The sequence below is a fragment of the Cololabis saira genome, chromosome 16 (assembly GCF_033807715.1).
Source record: "Cololabis saira isolate AMF1-May2022 chromosome 16, fColSai1.1, whole genome shotgun sequence".
NCBI lineage: Eukaryota > Metazoa > Chordata > Actinopteri > Beloniformes > Belonidae > Cololabis > Cololabis saira.
In genome coordinates this window covers 2,847,214-2,866,397 of record NC_084602.1, presented here as the reverse complement: position 1 = coordinate 2,866,397, position 19,184 = coordinate 2,847,214, and the positions used below count along the sequence as shown (strand labels likewise).

The window sequence follows — 19,184 nt, the reverse complement described above, 5'->3', positions numbered from 1 at the left end:
TAGATGTAAAACCTAATGCATCTGTTTGTTTGCGAGTGTTTAGTCCGACCCGTAGCCGAGCTGCAGCAGAGCCGTCACGGTTCAGCCATGGTGGGGTCGGACGCTGCAGCTAGAGTTCAACTCCCGGAGAAATAAATAAGTTACACCTCATCGTCAGGGCCGGCCGGCCCGGTTGCCTTCATCCTTCCTGGCGTGGTGAATTCTTTTAGCCCCTTTTTTGTGAGTGAAACGATTTTTTTACTATTTGACTCAAACCTGAATTGAATTAGATGCATATTTCTGAATGCCATGAACACATGGAAAACAAATTATTATCCAGCTATTCACTTTAATACAAAATAACTAAATGAATTGAATAAAATAAGTATCTTTCTTAAACAGAAACCTGTCCTGCTTAACTTAAAATTGTATAAATTAATATAAAACGATAGAAAGAAAGCAGAAAAACTGTAGAAACTGTAGAAAACTTGTAAACTTATTTGTGCCTCAAAGGCCATGACTGTAGCTACAGTTGTAGTAAAACAGAACAAAATAACTTATGAACTCAACAGCTCATGCCAGTATAATGGCCAGGCAGGAGAAAAATATTTGATAGGGGAAGATTTCTTTTTCATTGGGCACTTCGAGAAAACAGTCGAAATGTTGAGAAAAAAGTTGAAATGTCGAGATTATTGTTGAAGTACAATTTAAAGAATAAAGTCGAAATTTCGTGAATAAAGTCGAAATTTGGCCTTTTTTCTCAACATTTCAACTTTATTCACAAAATTTTGACTTTTTTTCTCGACATTTTGACTTTTTTCTCAAAGTGCACAATAAAACAAAATCTTCCCCTCTCAAATATATTTTCTCCTGCATGGCCCTAATACTTTTCCGTACATTTTCCATTGGCATTTTAGGACTATTTTCTGATTCCACAGTAATACGGGACAAAGTGCGTCCCTTTTCAGCTCAATACGGGACTTTAGTTTCTAAATACGGAACAATTCTGTTTTTCAAGGGATGGTTGGCAACTCTAGCTGCAGCCCCCCCCACACCCCCACCAAGGCCCCCCTAGGAACTGTCGTGGGAGCAGGAGCCTCCTCTGCAATAACGTGGAGTCTTCAATCAAAGGTGGCCAGAAAATCCCCTTCCCTTCACCAGGTTCCCCCTGCACATCTGGGAGCTGCAGATGTGAAACACACGTTCCTCACGACTGGTTCCACATGGCGCCGCTTGAACACAAACACGTATGGAACTCTCCAAACGCAGGACGGAGATCAGCAGTCGCTTGAAAACTGCAGCGCCACTTTGACTGGATTGTATTGTTCCTCTGACGGCGTCAGCAAAAGCTTTAGACGTCAGAAATGCTGCATTTAGTCTCTTGTGTCAGGTTTCACTTTTGTTTTCACCCGAGTGTTTGGTTCTCAGTAAAATGCTCCCATCCTTGTCACCCACTAACAATATTTTGGTTTCTTTATTTGAACCGACGACTTAATAAACTCCATTTGCTTTATTTGGCTTTGTGGCTGTGCTGTTTTATCTTAAACCAATAATTTGACTTCCCCGTCAGCACCGCAGAGCCGACACAGACGTTTAAGAGCATGAACTGATATGTGGTCTGTGCAGAGCAGCCGTTCTGGGAGCTTCACAAATGGAGCTTTTCCACTAGTAGCGCCCTGTCCCAATACTCCCACTACCCCTCGTTTTCATCCCTTCCCCTAAATTTTGCGTGTTCCCGTGAGGGTAGTGGTGTCCAAATTCCTCTTTTCACCTAGGGGGAGTGGAGAAAACGAGGGCCAGTGGCTATGAATTGTCCCTTCAGAGCGAGGGATTTCAGATGCTGATTCGCTGATCTAGGGCCAGAAAAATTTCCCAGAATGCTTTTCGTCGTCATTTGCGGACTGAATCAAAAATAAAACATGGCGGACATTTCTTATTTTTTAGTGAATAAAATCAATATTTTGAGTTAGTTTCTGCATAAAAATGAGTTTTGATTACTTTTCTAGCGAGAAATATATATTTTACTTTCATAATATTCACTCAGTGAATGTACATAATCACTTTTTTGCCTGTTGTAGATCCTCGTACCTCGTTTTGAGTTTGTGAATTTGAATGGTTTCTGTACTTGAAGCCGTTTTCCTGAACTGAGACGCATTAGGCCGTTGCAGTGCGTTTGGCCCTTGTCGGCCACCGTACATTTTGGTCCTCCATGTGTCTTCCCCCTAGAAAAGAGAAACCATCCGCCGGGTCCAACAGAACTCTTTATTTGGTAACTGCTGCTATAAATGTATCAAAGAGCAACTCTGTTCTCTGTTTGACGCTGGCAATCCTGCAGACAGACGAACCCCACCGTCGTATCTGCAACGCAGTTTCTTTAATCACCAAGGTTGTTTGATTTTTAAAAAGTGGCGACAGTCTCCAGTCCCAGGTACCCCCCCCCCCCGCCCCAGGTCCAGACGGGCCTCAGAACTCCAGCACCATGGACAGCGGCTCCGGGGAGCTGAGCACCAGCTCCTGCTTCTGGCCGTACAGGCCGTGCTCCACCCGGACCCCCGCCCGGCTGCACTTGGCGGAGCCGGCCAGCAGCCGGCCGCAGGCCGACACCAGGCTGGAGAAGAGCTGGGCCCCCCACCAGGCCTCGCAGCCCCCCCGGTACCCCACCCTGCGGCTGGGCGGGGGCAGGGGCTCCCCCAGCAGAGAGTCCTGGGGCACCAGCAGCACGCTGCCCGGCAGGTCCAGCAGGGACACCCAGTGACCCGTGTCCTTCCGGAACATCTTGGTGCTCAGCAGGCCGCTGGCTGGGAGAGAGAGAGTTTCAGTTACAGGCAGAGGTGTCAAGTAACCAAGAAGGTCTGTGTTGAAAAAATGGATTTCCCAATTCTAAATCGATTCTCATATTAATTCCTAAAAATCGATTCATATGTCTAAAGATCGATTTTTTTTTTTTTTCTTTTATTTATTTATGTATTTTTTTTTCATCATTACATTACAACTTTTGTTTATTTTTTTGTTTATCCCCAAAAAAGGAATGTTTTATTGGACACGAGGATAACTGGTGCCATGTTTTTGCCTTTAAATATGTTTAAAGGTATGAAAACATTAAAGTTTTCAGTTATAATTGCATAAATTGTCTATATTTCATTACTTTATATACTGTCTTGGGGTTACATTTGCAAAAAATGATAAAAACCAAATGCTCAAAAATTAAAAACCAAGATAGACCGAAAATGGAACACGATGTTTCTGTTCTTCAGTTCTATCAGCATTCTGGGAGCTGATTGGTCCTTACAGCATCATTAGCTGCAATACTTGCTGTTGAATCTCAATATAATACTAGTATTAATATGTTGCAGAACTACAGTCATATCATTCATGCAACAGCTCAAAAAACTGTTTTAATAACACTAACCCAAATCAATATCGGAATCGGATCAAATCAAATCTTGACATTTGAATCGATCCCCAGCCCTATAACGAAGTACAAATACTTCGTTACCTTACTTGAGTAGAAATTTTGGTTATCTATACTTCACTGGAGTCATTATTTTTCAGACGACTTTTTACTTTTACTCCTTACATTTTCACACAATTATTTGTACTTTTTACTCCTTACATTTTAAAAACAGCCTCGTTACAGGACAGATCCAGGGAGGAAACAGAGACGGATGAAACCGGTTTAAATTTTTTCCCAGATTCGGTTTACATTTTCGGTCTATTTTGGTTTTTAATTTTTGAAATTTTTTTAATGCAAATGTGACCCCAAGACAGTATATAAAGTAATGAAATATAGACAATGTATGCAATTATAACTGAAAACTTTAATCTTTTCATAACTTTAAAACATATTTAAAGGCAAAAACATGGCACCAGTTATTCTCGTGTCCAACAAAACATTCCTTTTTTTGGCATAAACTACAAAAAAACAAAAGTTGTAATGTAATGATGAAAAAAATAAATAAAACGATCTTTAGACATACGAATCGATTTTTAGGAATTAATATGAGAATCGATTTAGAATTGGAAAATGGATTATTTCAACACAGGCCTAATCAGAACTGCTGTGGCGTCAGAGGGCTCTGAAGAACTGGTCATGTTAACGGTGCTGGAAGAGGAGTTAATGAACCGCTGCCCCATCTCTCCGTGCACGTGACTCACCCATGTCGTGCACGACGTCCTCGGTGGCGCCGTGGAAGAAGCAGACGTACACGACCATCCCCTCCTGGATCTGAGGACGCAGAGGAGAAGATCAATAATCAGGATGATCAGGAATCAGCTCCCTCGCCAGACCAAAGCAGGGAAAACTAACAGTAGGACATTTCATTTAACCTTTGTGCTGTCTTCAGGTCAAGGAAGGAGGAAGAGAAGAAGGAAGGAAGGAAGGAAGGAAGGAAGGAAGGAAGGAAGGAAGGAAGGAAGGAAGGAAGGAAGGAAGGAAGGAAGGAAGGAAGGAAGGAAGGAAGGAAGGAAGGAAGGAAGGAAGGAAAGGAGAGAGCAGGAGGAAAGAAGGAAGGAAGGGAAAAAAGAAGGAAGGAAGGAAGGAAGGAAGGAAGGAAGGAAGGAAGGAAGGAAGGAAGGAAGGAAGGAAGGAAGGAAGGGAGAAAACAAGGAAGGAAGGGAGAAAAGAGGGAGGGAAGAAGGAATGAGAGAGCAGGAGGAAAGAAGGAAGGAAGGGAAAAATTAAGGAAGAAAGAAAGAAAGGAAGGAAAGAAGGAAGAAAGGAGGAAAAGAGGAAGGGAAAAAGGAAGGAGAGAGCAGGAGGAAGGAAGGAAGGAAGGAAGGAGAGAGCAGGAGGAAAGAAGGAAGGAAGGAAGGAGAGAGCAGGAGGAAAGAAGGAGGAAGGGAAAAAAGAAGGAAGGAAGGAAGGAAGGAAGAAAGAAAGGAAGGAAGGAAAGAAGGAAGAAAGGAGGAAAAGAGGAAGGGAAAAAGGAAGGAGAGAGCAGGAGGAAGGAAGGAAGGAAGGAAGGAAGGAAGGAAGGAAGGAAGGAAGGAAGGAAGGAAGGAAGGAAGGAAGGAAGGAAGGAAGGAAGGAAGGAAGGAAGGAAGGAAGGAAGGAAGGAGAGAGCAGGAGGAAAGAAGGAACAGGAGAATTAGGTCATTTTGACCCAAAGACAGTACAAGGGTTAAAAAGGTGAGGGAAGAATGTCTGAAGAAACAACGTATTAAAACCTATTACAAAAACAGGTTTTCTCTTGCTTTAACATATATAAAGTGGTCTCCCCTCAGCCTGACAACTCAGAGAAGGAGGAAAGTAACCAGATTCTGCAGTGTCTGTACAGCCGCCCGGATGATCCTCCAGTGTCATGTGGATCTACGAGACAATAAGATTCTGCTCCCGTCGTTACAGAACGAAAATGTGATTTACATCGGTTGGCCTCCGATGCGTGAAACCACTAACAACTAACTCTGGCCGGAACAACAACTAACTCCACCGGCCGCAGCTTCCTCCATTTTTTCGTAGCGGTGTATCGCGTCATTCAGGCAGCCAATCAGCACAGAGCCTCATTATCATAGCCCCGCCCACTCAGAATCCTGCATAGATAATGAGGTTAGAGAATGGGAAGATAAAGACATGGATCAGAGGCTGAATTTCTAATTTATTTAGCAAAAACAATCAAAAGCTTGTTTTTAAGACATTCAAGGCCTGTTTAAAATAGGGATTAGATGCCATAATAGCTCTTTAAGTTGTAATTATGTTCACAATGTTTTGTTTGGAGCGTAAACTGATTCAGGGCCTGGATCCTTTTTTTTAAGCAACCATCTAAATACTTCGGAGCCCCAAGAAATGTAAGCTGCTTAAACATACCACAACTGTTTTGTTTCAAATCCATTGTGGTGGTGTAGGAAGACAATAATAGTTTCACACTTTCTTAACCGTAGAAAGTGTGCAGCTAACCAGGACAATGAAACATGACGAGGCTGCTGAAGGGGCCGCTTGGGTGAAAAGAGCAGGAAAGTTGTGCATCGTCAGCGTAAAGACGGTCGGAGAGGTTGCTAAACTTTACAATGTGTCCACGAGCCAATATATACAAAGGAAACATGGGTCTAAGAACGGATCCCTGTGGAACACCACCAGACGGGGGAGCCCAGGCCGATGCAGAGGTGGTTACATGGAGGCTCTGGTCGGTAATGGTGCTTTCCCACTAGGGGTCTAACGTGCCGAGTAGATACTTTTCTGTATCTATTCTGCTGAGGTTCTAAGCTGCTGAGTCGGCTGTATCTGACATCATCACACTACAGACCACTGATTGGTCGGGGGGTTGGAGTCAGACGTCTGAGTCAGGAGGAGGAAATCAGAGAAAGAGACTCTGACGGATTCTTGTTCATTTTATTCAACCAGCAACGGCAGCGCCCGGGCGTCCTCCACCTCCCCTCGGCCGCCTCGGCCCGGCCCGGCCCGGGCCTCCACCACCTCCCAACATTGCACATTTGACTGTGTGATGGACGGACGGACGGAGGACGGACGGAGGACCCACCTCCACCCACTGAGCTCCAGCCCCGTCCAGCGCCGGTCGGACCTTGACCTTGGCCTGGCTGCACTGCTGGACGACAGTCCGGGCCCGGGGGGTCCTGGCTCTCCGGACCTGGGGGGGGCTGCTGACACACAGGGAGCAGGAGTACTGGATCAGCACCGGTACCACCGGTACCACCGGTACCGCCGGCCCCCCGCCCCCCCACCAGTTCCTACCTGTCCACCTGCTGGGGCGGCGGGGCTGCCGTGGGCGGGGCAGCGTTGGCGATGGTGAAGACGGGCCAGGGCTTGGTGCTGGGGGCCACCACGGGCTCCAGACCACAGCTGTCCTGTCCCCTGGCTGGAGGCAGGGCCCTCTTCAGGCAGCGCCGGGCCCGGGGCCGGGGCCCGGGCTCTGGGGGCTGCCCTGCCCGGGGCGGGGCCTCCTGGAGCCGGGGGCAGTCCTGCATCTGGACGCTGCTGCTTTCAGGGTCTCTGGCTTCTTCCTGGTTCTCCTTCAGCCGGGGCGGGTGGCTCTGGTCGCCCCGGTGGACCCCAGCACCCCCACCGGGCCGGTGGACCCCAGAACCCCCACCGGGCCGGGGGCCCAGGGGGGGCCTCGTCTGGAGGAGACCTGGAGACGGTATCTGGAGGAAACATGACAGAAGAGTGGCTTGAGACCAGTGTTGGTCGTTATTTAGTAACGCCTTACAGTAATGCTGTTAGTTTTGCGGTAACTAATACTCTAACGCATTACTTTTTAAATTCAGTAACGCAGTTACCGTTACCAAAGGTGCGTTACTCCGTTATTTCTGCAGCTACAGTGAAGCTTTTTTCCCCACACGTGGAGACCAGAGGAAACGTAGTGGGCGTGTGTGTTTATTCAAAAACATGACGGTCATGAGCCAAGAGAAGGAGAGTTTCACAACGTGGAGATATTGTCATTACAGCAATCCCTTGTTTTTGCGCAGGGGTTACGTTCCAAAAAGAACCCGTGATAAGTGACATTATTTTTACAATTATTATAGTAGGCTTCAAATTGCAGAGATCAGCACCGCCTCACACTGCTCTTCTGAGCCGCTGCATCTCGACTCTGTAGCGTCTTTTTCTCCTAAAGCCGCGGTGCAGGAGTGTTTTTACCAGAGAAGAAAATAGTTATGGGTCGTTGTCTTCGCTCTTTTTTCTGCTGGGCAAAAAGATTCTAATAAACCAACACCATGGATTATATCTGAGACTGTAATGACTGATTCATCAAAGGTCCCGTTCTTGAGCTGCTGCTGAAGCTCATTGGCCGTTCTCAGCTAGTTGCTAAGCAACCAACGTTATTGATACAGGAAGTGAAGAAGCGGGGAGACTGTTTAGCCAATCAGAATGCAGAACACGATGCACAATGTAAATCCATACAGGACCTGCTGAAATGAAGGCTAGAGGGGATTAATGGGAGCATTTAAAATATGTTTTTATTTAAAGTAACTAAATAGTTACTTTTCATAGTAACGCATTACTTTTTGGTCTAAGTAACTGAGTTACTAACTGAGTTACTTTTTTAATGAAGTAACTAGTAACGGTAACTAGTTACTATTGTTCAGTAACTAGCACAACACTGGTGGAGACTGAATATCTGTCGACCTGCTGATGTTTATGGCTGTTATTCCTGCATCTCGGGTCGAAAAAAAGAGAAAGCAAGTATAACTTATAAGGAACAGAGATTTAAAAAAAAAAAACAAGATTCAGGACTAAATTGATGTTAGTTGTGTTTCTGTGAAAGGAATCAGTTTATGGAACAATCTGAATAAAGAAAACAAAGATTCCAAACCAAACATTACATTCAAAAGAACAATTAAAGCCTGTATGTTAAGTAAAAATAATGAAATGTTAGTTAAGTTTGATTGATATACCCATAGACGGCGGTAATTTTATTTTATTTTTTTATTCACTTAGTTGTTGTTTTTTAAATTATTAATTTATGTTATTTGTGAATTTATTTCTTGGAAAAAGGGGCAGATTAGATAAGATTCTTCTTCTTTCTGCTCCCTTTTCATTCACAATTTATGAACATTTGTGTTTGTATTGAATTGTTTGTTTTATTTTTTGAATGAAATAAAGAATAAAATAAAATGAAATGAAATGAAAATACCAGAAAATACAGAAAGAATACTCTTGTCCTTCTTATGGCGCTGTCCACTAGATGTCAGATACAGCCGACTCAGCAGCTTAGAACCTCGGCAGAATAGTTACAGAAAAGTATCTACTCTGCACGTTAGACCCCTGGTGGAGAAGAACCAAATGGAGGCGAGTGGAGTCGGGCTGAGTAGGTACTAGTGGAAAAGCTCCATCAGAAACATCAACACAGAGTCAGGTGAGTTCAGGAGAACTGGATCAGAACTGGATCAGAACTGGATCAGAACTGGATCAGAACTGGATCAGAACTGGATCAGAACTGGATCAGAGCTGGATCAGAACTGGATCAGAACTGGATCAGAACTGGATCAGAACTGGATCAGAGCGTCCCAGATCAATCAGGAGGTTTCATTTCATTTCATTTTCATTCATTTAATTTTCTATTTATTCCGATCATGGAAATATGCAAACAAGTAAAATGACAACACAATCAAAGCAGATTCCATAACCAGAAAGGAGCAGGAAGAAGAAAATGATTTATTTATTCTACCTGCCCCTCCCCAATAATAACAGATGGTCTGCACAATTACTTAGTTAATATCACAAAGAAAGAAAAACAAAAAAATCAAAGATAGATTGTCTCCATACGCATACATTATAAATTTTAACTATTTCATCCCTACATTGCTATTTTTTTCTCTTTAAATTTCTTTTAAAACTGAAATATGTTTATACAGCCCTTTAAATCATAATGTAATGAATTCCATAACTTAATTCCAACAACAGAAAAACACTCATCTGCTTTAAGGTTGTTCGGGCAAATAGAGTTTCTGGTAAACTCCTGAACTTACTAGCGTGTTTGCTGATTGGTCCGTCTGCCGTCCGTCGGTGCCAGCTTCACCTCCCCCACCGGGCCCTTCGTCTTCATATCCATCCGTGTCCTCGTCCGTCTCACTGTTGACATGGAAACAGAGTCAGCCTTCTGTACACCGCCATCCCACTTCCCTTTGTTGGATTGAATACATTGAACAGAACTAATGAAATCATCTCCATTGTTTTTAATTAAAGAAGTTAAACGCTGCACCAGAAGTTCGTCTGATGTCCCCACGATTGGCGCTTTTCCACCAGCACCTACTCAGCCCGACTCTCCTCCACTCGCTTTGGTTCTTCTCCACTAGAGGTCTAACATGCCGAGTAGATACTTTTCTGTAACTATTCTGCTGAGGTTCTAAGCGGCTCCGTTGCTGCTTCCACCTGCCTGCTGTGCTGCTGACGTCCCCGACCCCCAGTCTGGCCCCCTGCAGGAGGGTTCCCCCTTATGATCCAGGTCCTGGTCCAGGTTTCTACCCTCCTAAAGGGGAGTTTTTCTTGCCATTGTTTATGTAATAATTGCTCGGGGGTTCATGTTCTGGGTCTCTGGAAAGCGTCTAGAGACAACTTTTGTTGTATATTGGCCCTTTTCCACTAGTACCACCTCAGCTCGGTTCTACCCGCCACGCCCCCGTCTTGCTCTTTTCCACTACGGGCCGAGGCGGGTGGAGCCGTGCCAAGCAGATACTTTTCCTGTATCTTTTCTGCCGAGGTTCTAACCGGGCTGAGCCAGCACTATATCTGACGTCATCACCCTCCACCACTGACTGGTCGGGGGGCCGTCAGACGTTTGAATCAGGAAGCGGGAGTCAGTGCGAGAACTACTCACGGCGATTTTATTATACAGCGCAAACGTCTGTTTGGTGATCCAACTCTGAGGTGCAGATGTTCATAAACATGGTGCTGAGGAGAGAATTAAAAAAGGGATGTAGACGGAGATAAGGAACGACCAGATCCACCAGGAGATAATAAGCCTCGCGCTTGAATCTTCTCTCACTCTCATTTTTTAACTTGATATCAAACTCAAGCCACAGTCCCAGCAGCACATCTATCATCTCCTCCAGGTTCTACATCTTTACTGTTGTCTTCTCTGTTTAGATACACAATCAAATACGTCACAGCAGCTTCTCTCCAACCTCCTACTTCTGCTCCAGGTGCTGGATTGTTATGGAAAAGAAACCAGGCCGGGCTGAGATGAGCCGAGCCGAGTAGGTGCTGGTGGAAAAGCTCCGTACCTGTCAGCGCGGTGAGGAGGCGTGGCCCCCGGCAGCAGCTCCTCGGCTCTCTCTGCTCCAGCGTCTGCTGGCTTCAGTCTCTTCAGGTTGCACAGAGGACAGTTGTTGATCCACTGCACCACGTCAGGCCGCATGCTCTTCCAGAAGTACCTGGAGAGTCAGTTCCAGCTCACTTTACACAAACAGTTCAACACATCTGATAGTCCAAACACTGAGCAGACTGGGGAAAAGGGAAGTGCTGTTAAAGCTAGCTTTGACTCAGTCTCAGGGACCTGGAATGGTTGCTGTTTGTGTCTCTGCCTGTTCTCATAAAAATTATATATATATATATATATATATATATATATATATATATATACATACATACATACATACATACATACATATATATACGTACATGTGGGTCAATGACGTGAAGCCTATATTTTCTGAAAAACAGACCTTTTTTCAATTCAAAAAAGGTTTAAATGGATAAGAAAATACCAGATATATGAACTACCTGTCCCACATATGGACTCACTTGAATTTTACAAAAAAATACTAGTTATTTGGGATTTTGTTGTTGTTTTAGGCGTCATAATGTCATGTGGTGCAACCGTCCGACCAGGACTCTGGTTTTGAAAACTTTTTTTGAAATCACTCTAAATGTTTTAAATCAATCTTCTTCTATCTGGCATGATTTCTGAAGTGTCTTGTAGTGTGTAAGATTGCACCACATTTGTATTTATATTTCCATCATAATATACAAACACAGTTTGACTGATGTCCATTTTATGAAATATCATGTGGCGCGACCATTAAAATAACAACCATTTTTGTATAACACTGAAAACTTGTAAAAAAAAAAAGATGTCAAGATGTTAAGAAAATTAATTGATTTTAATATGAATCGTGGTTGCACCACATGACCTTTTTTAAAGCTAGTGCCAATTTATCTTCACAAAAAATTCTGATATCACTTAATTTAAAATTTTTATATGAATGTATGTGTACACAACATTCTTAATGTTTGAACTACTGCAATAGATATTCTTTTTTTATTATTTTAAAATTGACCTGTTGAAAATCCTTATTCGTCATTGACCCATATATATATATGATATATTAAAATACATATGATATATATTATATATTAAAAATGCATATATATATATATACATATATATATATATATATATATATATATATATACATATATATATATATATGCATATGCCTTAGGTTTTTACCAACTTGGTATTAACCATTAATATATATGCAGACAAAAGAAAAGAGAGGTGTAGGAACCTTTCGCTGAGCAGCCGGAGACACTTGTTGGCGTCCAGGTGGTTCAGCTCGTTGTGGTATTCCAGCAGCGCCGCCTCCACCTGCTGCTGGTTCCGCAGCACCAGCCGCACCTGCTCCCCCCGCGCCATGTGGAGGGCCGAGTCTGCAAGACCGGGCTGAGATCAGGGGACGGCACTAGATCTGGGGCCGGATTCACCAATATGTTCTTAAGAACGATCTTAAGAAGTGTCTTAAGATCTAAAATTAAGAAGTTCATAAGAAAGTTCTTAAGTGCAATTCCTCAATATTTTCTTAAGAACCGTCTTAAGAACTGTCATTTATTACGAATTTCTTATTTTTCCTACTTAAGAACTTCTTAAAATATGGCTGTATCTGAAATGTCATACTAAGTACTACATGCTACATACTGCATCAGTATGTACTGTATACTGCATCAGTATGTACTGTATACTGCATACTAAATGAAGGATTCAGTACGCCTGTACATCAGAGCCGTCACAATTTTAATAAATGTATCAAAATGAACATATCAGTCTATTGAATTTCATTTTATTTTATTAAGCTACATATGTTTGGGGTTTTATTTAGTGCACCTCTACGTACTTGGTATATCTTTTCACAGAAGACATTTTAAGACAGGTCAAGGTTGTCTTAAAGTTAAGAAAAAAGTCAAGTACAAATTTGAGAACTTTTATTTCAAGAATAACATTTATTCTTAAGTTTTTTCTTAAGAAGAAACTTAAGAAGAAAGTTGAGAAAATACTTGAGAACCTTTTTGGAGAATACGACTTCTTCTCTTTTTTCTTCTTAAGACAGAACTTAAGAAAAAAATGACACTTAAGAAGATTTTTTTTCTTAAGAATGTTTTGTGAATCCGGCCCCTGGTTCTGGGGAAATGTCACGATGGGGGTGCAGAGGTGCACCCTGGGAAACAGCTCTCACCTTTCATGACAAACTTCTTGCAGAACCTCCTGAAGGTGTTCTTCTCCACGTAGCTCAGGCCGGCGGGGTAGAGCCGCCGGTTCAGGTACCGCTCCACCGCGTCGTACTTGGCGAAGAAGGCCTGCTCGGAGCAGGAGGGAAAGTAGGAGAAAGTTCTTGTAGGAACTAATCCCCCCCCACGGGCCCAACCTCAGACGCAAATTAAGCTTTTACAATTTTAAAATGACTGTATTATGTAGTTTATAAGCATACTAAAACTAGTCTTGTTTACCGAATTTAGAGTAAGCCTAACTGTAAAAAGGCTATTCTCAAATAGAAATGTAATGTTCTAGATCAGGGATTGTAAACCGGTGGTCCGCGGCCCCCTGGTGATCCGTGGCGGTATTGCAGGTTGTCCGTGAAATTGTAAATGGTAATTTAACAATAATAATTTAAAAAATATATATTTATTCTTTAGACTCAATTTATTTTCCATTTACTAATGATTTTTGTGAATATTTTACCCATCCAAATTATGTCAAATGAGTGAGAGTGAACTTTGTAATATTATAAGCCCTCTTGGCTTCCTATTGTTCATTTTTCATTGATTTCATTCATTTTTTTTTTATAGCAAAAGGTGCAAATAAAAATAGACACTGATGCAAATAAATAGCATATATAGGCCCATACTCTTATTTAAAAGCAGGTTGCAAAATAAAACAAACATCCCCAAAAGCAGTTGGTCCCCGAGCTGCTTCTTGGTTATAATGGTGGGACTGGGACAAAACCAGTTAAAACCTCTGGTCTAGATGAGAGCTGCACAGAGCTAGATAATAGCCTACATAAATTAAAAGGTTTATGCTAATCCGGTGTATTTACACTGCTTTATGTGGTGGCCATCAATATGCATTATCCCATCTAAATAAATAAAAATGTATTTAAAAAAAAAAAAAAATTTCCAGTGAAATGTTATGTGTGTATGTTTTGAGAGAGTAAATTTTAACATTTTTAGACTTAACATTATTTAGTTAGTTGGCCCTTTATTCTGGCAATAGTCAACCTGATCTTTTTCTGCTGCTGCTCCTCCCTCTTTTCTTCATCTCTAACTTCGGAGACGGACTCCCTTTTTCTCTTAAATATGTCGTAAATCTTTCTCTGCATTTTGATGACGATTTAAAAGTAAGGGAAATTTTTTCGCTGCTGTCCCACCAGTCCAACCGCGGTGAGATCAGCGGTGCGGTGAGCATCAGCAGCGCTGGAACTCACCTCGTCCCCTGCTGGCCCCCGGGCCGGACCCCTGGAGGGCGTCTGTGGAGACAGCAGAGCGTTACACCCAGTACTCCAGTTGTAAAAAAGAATCAGGGGGGGTGGTGGATTTGATCATATGGGGACAGATAATTTGTGCTGATTACAAATAATATAATATATTACAAATAATAGCAGTGACCAAAACACCTGCAGAAATACTGCAGGAATGACATAGCAGCAGTTAAATGCAGCCTTCTGTAAGCTTTAAATATCCACTGGGCTTACATCAAATACATCAAAACACAACAATAAAAAACACTTTTCTGAACTTATCAATATGACTCTGTCCTTCACAGGATAAGTAAAATGGATCACTGCAAAAACTCTAAATCTTAACAAGAATATTTGTCTTATTTCTAGTTAAAATGTCTCATTTTAGTAAAAAAATCTCATTACACTTAAAACAAGACTCATCACTGGAAAAAACAACAATTTTCACCTGTTTCAAGTAGATTTTCACTTGAAATAAGTAGAAAAATCTGCCAGTGGAACAAGATTTTTTTGCTTGTAATGAGAAGATAAATCTTGTTCCACTGGCAGATTTTTCTACTTATTTCAAGTGAAAATTTACTTGAAACAGGTGAAAATTGTCAAATAATTTATTTTTCTGGTGATGACTCTAAATGTTGAAATAGCAGTAAAACCACATTCATTGATGAAATGACATAAGGGATGGAAAGGGGGGATGGCAGTTTTACAGGGGGGATGATTTGGAACATTTTTATTTCAGAGGAGGATGATTTGGAACATTTTTATTTCAGAGGAGGATGCCGTCCCCCCTCATCCCCCCTCAAATCCAGTACTGGGTACACCATGGCTTTAACGGGTACCGACCAAAACCAGAACCGGACCAGACCCCGGAGCCTCACCGCTGAGTCGTGGACCTTGAGTGTGGGCACGGCCTCCGGGCGCAGCGCCACCTCCTGGCCGCCGCGGAGGAAGCAGTCCTCGCTGAAGTGGGCGGAGCAGATGGAGGACCAGAGCCGGGGGTGCCAGTTGGAGCGGCCCACCGCCCGGACCCACCGGGTCAGCACCGCCTGGTTGTGGAGAGGAAACCTGGGGGGGCAAAGGGTTAACAGCATCTACAACAATCAGTGCCTTTACATGAGTTTAAATCCTCTTTAATTCAGAATTAAAATTAAATCCGATTTTAAATTATTAAAATTACCATGTAAACACCTAATTCCCAATGAAAATGGCCATTCTGAATTAAACTTAATTCTGAAGTAAGTGGCTGGTTTATTCTGATTTTAAATCCAAATAGAATAATTCTGTGATCATGTATATGTTACGGTTAATGTAGAAAAATGGCTATTTTGCAAAATAGCCGGCTAATGTGCAAAATAACCGTCAGGGCGGCTAATGTAGAAAAACGGCAGTAGCCGGTTAATGCTGTGGATGTGTCAGACCCCACACTTTTTCGGGGAGTGTAACGTTATTCTTCTTCAACAGCCATAAACAGCCTTGTCAACAACAAGCATGTGCAGCATATGGGCTTCTTCCATTGGCTGCTACGCACCAACTGCACTGATTGGAGACTGTAAGTGACCGGTTTGAAGCACGAATTTCATCCATTCAACTGAACTGTAGGCTATTCTGTAGTGTAGTAACTGGACTCTATCTACCAAATGAATTACATTTGCTTAGTTTGTTTTGGTTTCATCAATTTGTGCAAATGGAGGAGGAGGAGAGACCTCATCTCATCATGCGCGCGCTTTGGGTTTAGGAGCTTCACCTTCCATGAGAGAGACGCAACAACTGTTTGTCTGTTTTGAAGGTGCAAAGAGAAGAATAGATATTTCCTCACAAAGACTGTCACACTGGATATTTACAGTACATTTCCCAGACCTATAAGGCTGGTAGAGGTGAGGTCACTCCACTGAGCTTTGCCACCTCGGTGGCGCTCCATTCTGGGGTGCCAATGACGTGATCTGTAGTTTGCATTATTCGTTTTGGAATACTCAATTTAGGAATATACTGCATGGGATTTGGACTCAGAATAATTGCCACGGCATGCCACGGTCAGCTCCAGACTCCAATTGTCTGAAGCTGAGCATCGAGACTGGAGAGATGATTAAAAATGTGATGTCCGCGCACCCCCCCCCCCAAACGTACTTGTGGAAGGTGAGGCCCAGCCCCCGCTCCACCGGGCCGCAGCAGTTGCTGCACTGGTAGACACTGCAGCGCAGCCACTTCCTCTTGGTCCTGCTGAGGCAGGTGTGGCAGCTGGAGATCCAGCCCGACAGGTCCCGGGTCAGGGTGGCCCAGTAGAAGTGCTTGGAGATGGCCGGCTGGCACAGGCCCTGGCCGTAGTGGCCCTGGTTGTCGTGGAACTGCTGCAGGATGGAGTTGACCTGCAGATGAGACGGAGCAGAGTTGGTCCAGGTATCCCGGGTAGCCCGGGCCCGCTAACACACAGAACGAACGAACGAACGAACGAACAAACCAACAAAACAACGAACAAACGAACCAACGAACCAACCAACCAACCAACCAACCAACGAACAAACCAACGAACGCACCAACAAACGAACCAACGAACAAACCAACGAACGAACGAACGAACGAACGAACAAACCAACCAACCAACCAACCAACCAACCAACCAACCATGAAACCAACGAACGAACGAACGAACCGACGAACGAACGAACGAACCAACCAACCAACGAACCAACCAACCAACGAACCGACGAACCAACCGACGAACCAACCGACCGACCGACCGACCGACCGACCGACCGACCGACCGACCGACCGACCGACCGACCGACCGACCGACCGACCGACCGACCGACCGACCGACCGACCGACCGACCGACCGACCGACCGACCGACCGACCGACCATCCATCCATCCAACCAACCAACCAACCAACCAACCAACCATCCATCCATCCATCTATCCATCCATCGCTTATCCGGGTCGCGGGGCAGCAGCTTCAACAGGGATGCCCAGACTTCCTTCACCCCAGACACTTCCTCCAGCTCTTCCTCCAGCTCTTTCTCCATCTCTTCCTCCAGCTGTTCCTCCAGCTCTTCCTACATCTCTTCCTTTAGCTCTTCCTCCATCTCTTCCTCCAGCTCTTCCTCCAGCTCTTCCTCCAGCTCTTCCTCCAGCTCTTCCTCCATCTCTTCCTCCAGCTCTTCCTCCAGCTCTTCCTCCAGCTCTTCCTCCATCTCTTCCTCCATCTCTTCCTCTAGCTCTTCCTCCATCTCTTCCTCCAGCTCTTCCCAGGCCAGTAGAGAGACATAGTCTCTCCAGCGTGTCCTGGGTCTTCCTCTGGGTCTCCTCCCGGTGGGACATGCCTGGAACACCCCCCTAGGGAGGAGGGACATGCCTGGAACACCTCCCTAGGGAGGAGGGTCATGCCTGGAACACCTCCCTAGGGAGGAGGGTCATGCCTGGAACACCTCCCTAGGGAGGTGGGACATGCCTGGAACACCCCCCTAGGGAGGAGGGACATGCCTGGAACACCTCCCTAGGGAGGAGGGTCATGCCTGGAACACCTCCCTAGGGAGGAGGGTCATGCCTGGAACACCTCCCTAGGGAGGAGGGTCATGCCTGGAACACCTCCCTAGGGAGGTGGGACATGCCTGGAACACCTCCCCAGGGAGGAGGGACATGCCTGGAACACCTCCCTAGGGAGGAGGGACATGCCTGGAACTCCTCCCTAGGGAGGAGGGACATGCCCGGAACACCTCCCTAGGGAGGAGGGACATGCCTGGAACACCTCCTTAGGGAGGCGTCCAGGAGGATCCGATACAGATGCCCAAACCACCTCAGCTGACTCCTCTCAATGTGAAGGAGCAGCGGCTCGACTCCGAGCTCCTCCCGGGTGACCGAACTCCACACCCTATCTCTAAGGGAGCGTCCAGCCACCCTGCGGAGGAAAATCATCTCTAAGGGAGCGTCCAGCCACCCTGCGGAGGAAACTCATCTCGGCTGCTTGTATCCGCGACCTTGTCCTTTCGGTCACTACCCAAAGTTCATGACCATATGTGAGGGTAGGAGTGTAGATTGACCGGTAAATCGAGAGCTTCGCCTTTCGACTCAGCTCCTTCTTCACCACGACGGTCCGGTACATCGACCGCATAACTGCGGACGCTGCACCGATCCGTCTGTCAATCTCACACTCCATCGTTCCCTCACTCGTGAACAAGACCCCGAGATACTTGAACTCCTCCACCTGAGACAGGACTTCTCCACCCACCCAGAGAAGGCATGCCACCCTTTCCCGGTGGAGAACCATGGCCTCAGTTTTGGAGGTGCTGATTACCCTGGCGTAGACTTTCCCGGGGAGGCTGAGAAGTGTGATCCCCCTATAGTTGGAACACACTCTCCGGTCCTCCTTTTTAAACAGAGGGACCACCACCCCGGTTTGCCACTCCAGCGGTACTGTCCCCTTCCTCCATGCAATGTCTCAGAGGCGTGTCAGCCAAGACAGCCCTACGACATCCAGAGACTTGAGGTACTCAGGGTGAATCTCATCCACCCCCGGTGCCCTGCCACTGAGGAGCTTACGAACCACCTCAGTGACCTCGGCTTGGGTGATGGATGAGCACGCCCCAGAGTCCCCACTCTCTGCTTCCTCAGTGTCATGTGTGTCGGGTTGAGGAGATCCTCGAAGTATTCCTTCCACCGTCTGACAATGTCCCCAGTCGAGGTCAACAGCTCCCCACCTGCACCGTAAACGGTGCCGGCAGAGTACTGCTTCCCCCTTCTGAGGCGCCGAACGGTCCGAATTTCCTCGAGGCCGACCGAAAGTCTTCCTCCATGGCCTCCCCGAACTCCCCCTGGACGGCGCTACAGAGCACTGTACGCTAAAACCTCCGGACACAAGGACAGTTTCTTCCCCCAAGCTGTTGCTCTGATGAACTCTCACAATTAATAGTCTCAGAGAAACGAATCACCGTGCAATAACAATAATAACAGTAATTATAATAACACTATCATATGCTGTAACAACACACCTTCCAACAATAATCATGTCTACCTCATACTGCTGCACCTTT

The 19,184-nt window shown here is 45.0% G+C and overlaps 1 protein-coding gene across 3 annotated transcripts in view; it reads right to left on the bottom strand.

The window, feature by feature from the left end:
• Nucleotides 1-2,057: 2,057 nt before the first annotated feature.
• LOC133462060 (uncharacterized) overlaps nucleotides 2,058-19,184 on the bottom strand; it is a 32,187-nt gene continuing 15,060 nt past the window's right edge. The window contains exons 9-19 of one of the 3 annotated variants that reach the window (XM_061743172.1): nucleotides 16,285-16,523; nucleotides 15,039-15,225; nucleotides 14,128-14,169; nucleotides 12,883-13,003; nucleotides 11,941-12,082; nucleotides 10,654-10,803; nucleotides 9,400-9,502; nucleotides 6,665-7,074; nucleotides 6,453-6,573; nucleotides 4,135-4,204; nucleotides 2,058-2,777 (exon numbers count right to left, since the gene is read on the bottom strand). In XM_061743172.1, coding sequence (XP_061599156.1) covers nucleotides 2,443-2,777; nucleotides 4,135-4,204; nucleotides 6,453-6,573; nucleotides 6,665-7,074; nucleotides 9,400-9,502; nucleotides 10,654-10,803; nucleotides 11,941-12,082; nucleotides 12,883-13,003; nucleotides 14,128-14,169; nucleotides 15,039-15,225; nucleotides 16,285-16,523 — 1,920 coding nt within the window. In that variant the 3' untranslated portion in view covers nucleotides 2,058-2,442. The remainder of the gene's footprint in view (nucleotides 2,778-4,134; nucleotides 4,205-6,452; nucleotides 6,574-6,664; nucleotides 7,075-9,399; nucleotides 9,503-10,653; nucleotides 10,804-11,940; nucleotides 12,083-12,882; nucleotides 13,004-14,127; nucleotides 14,170-15,038; nucleotides 15,226-16,284; nucleotides 16,524-19,184) is intronic. The other 2 variants (XM_061743170.1, XM_061743171.1) reach the window with 2 other exon arrangements.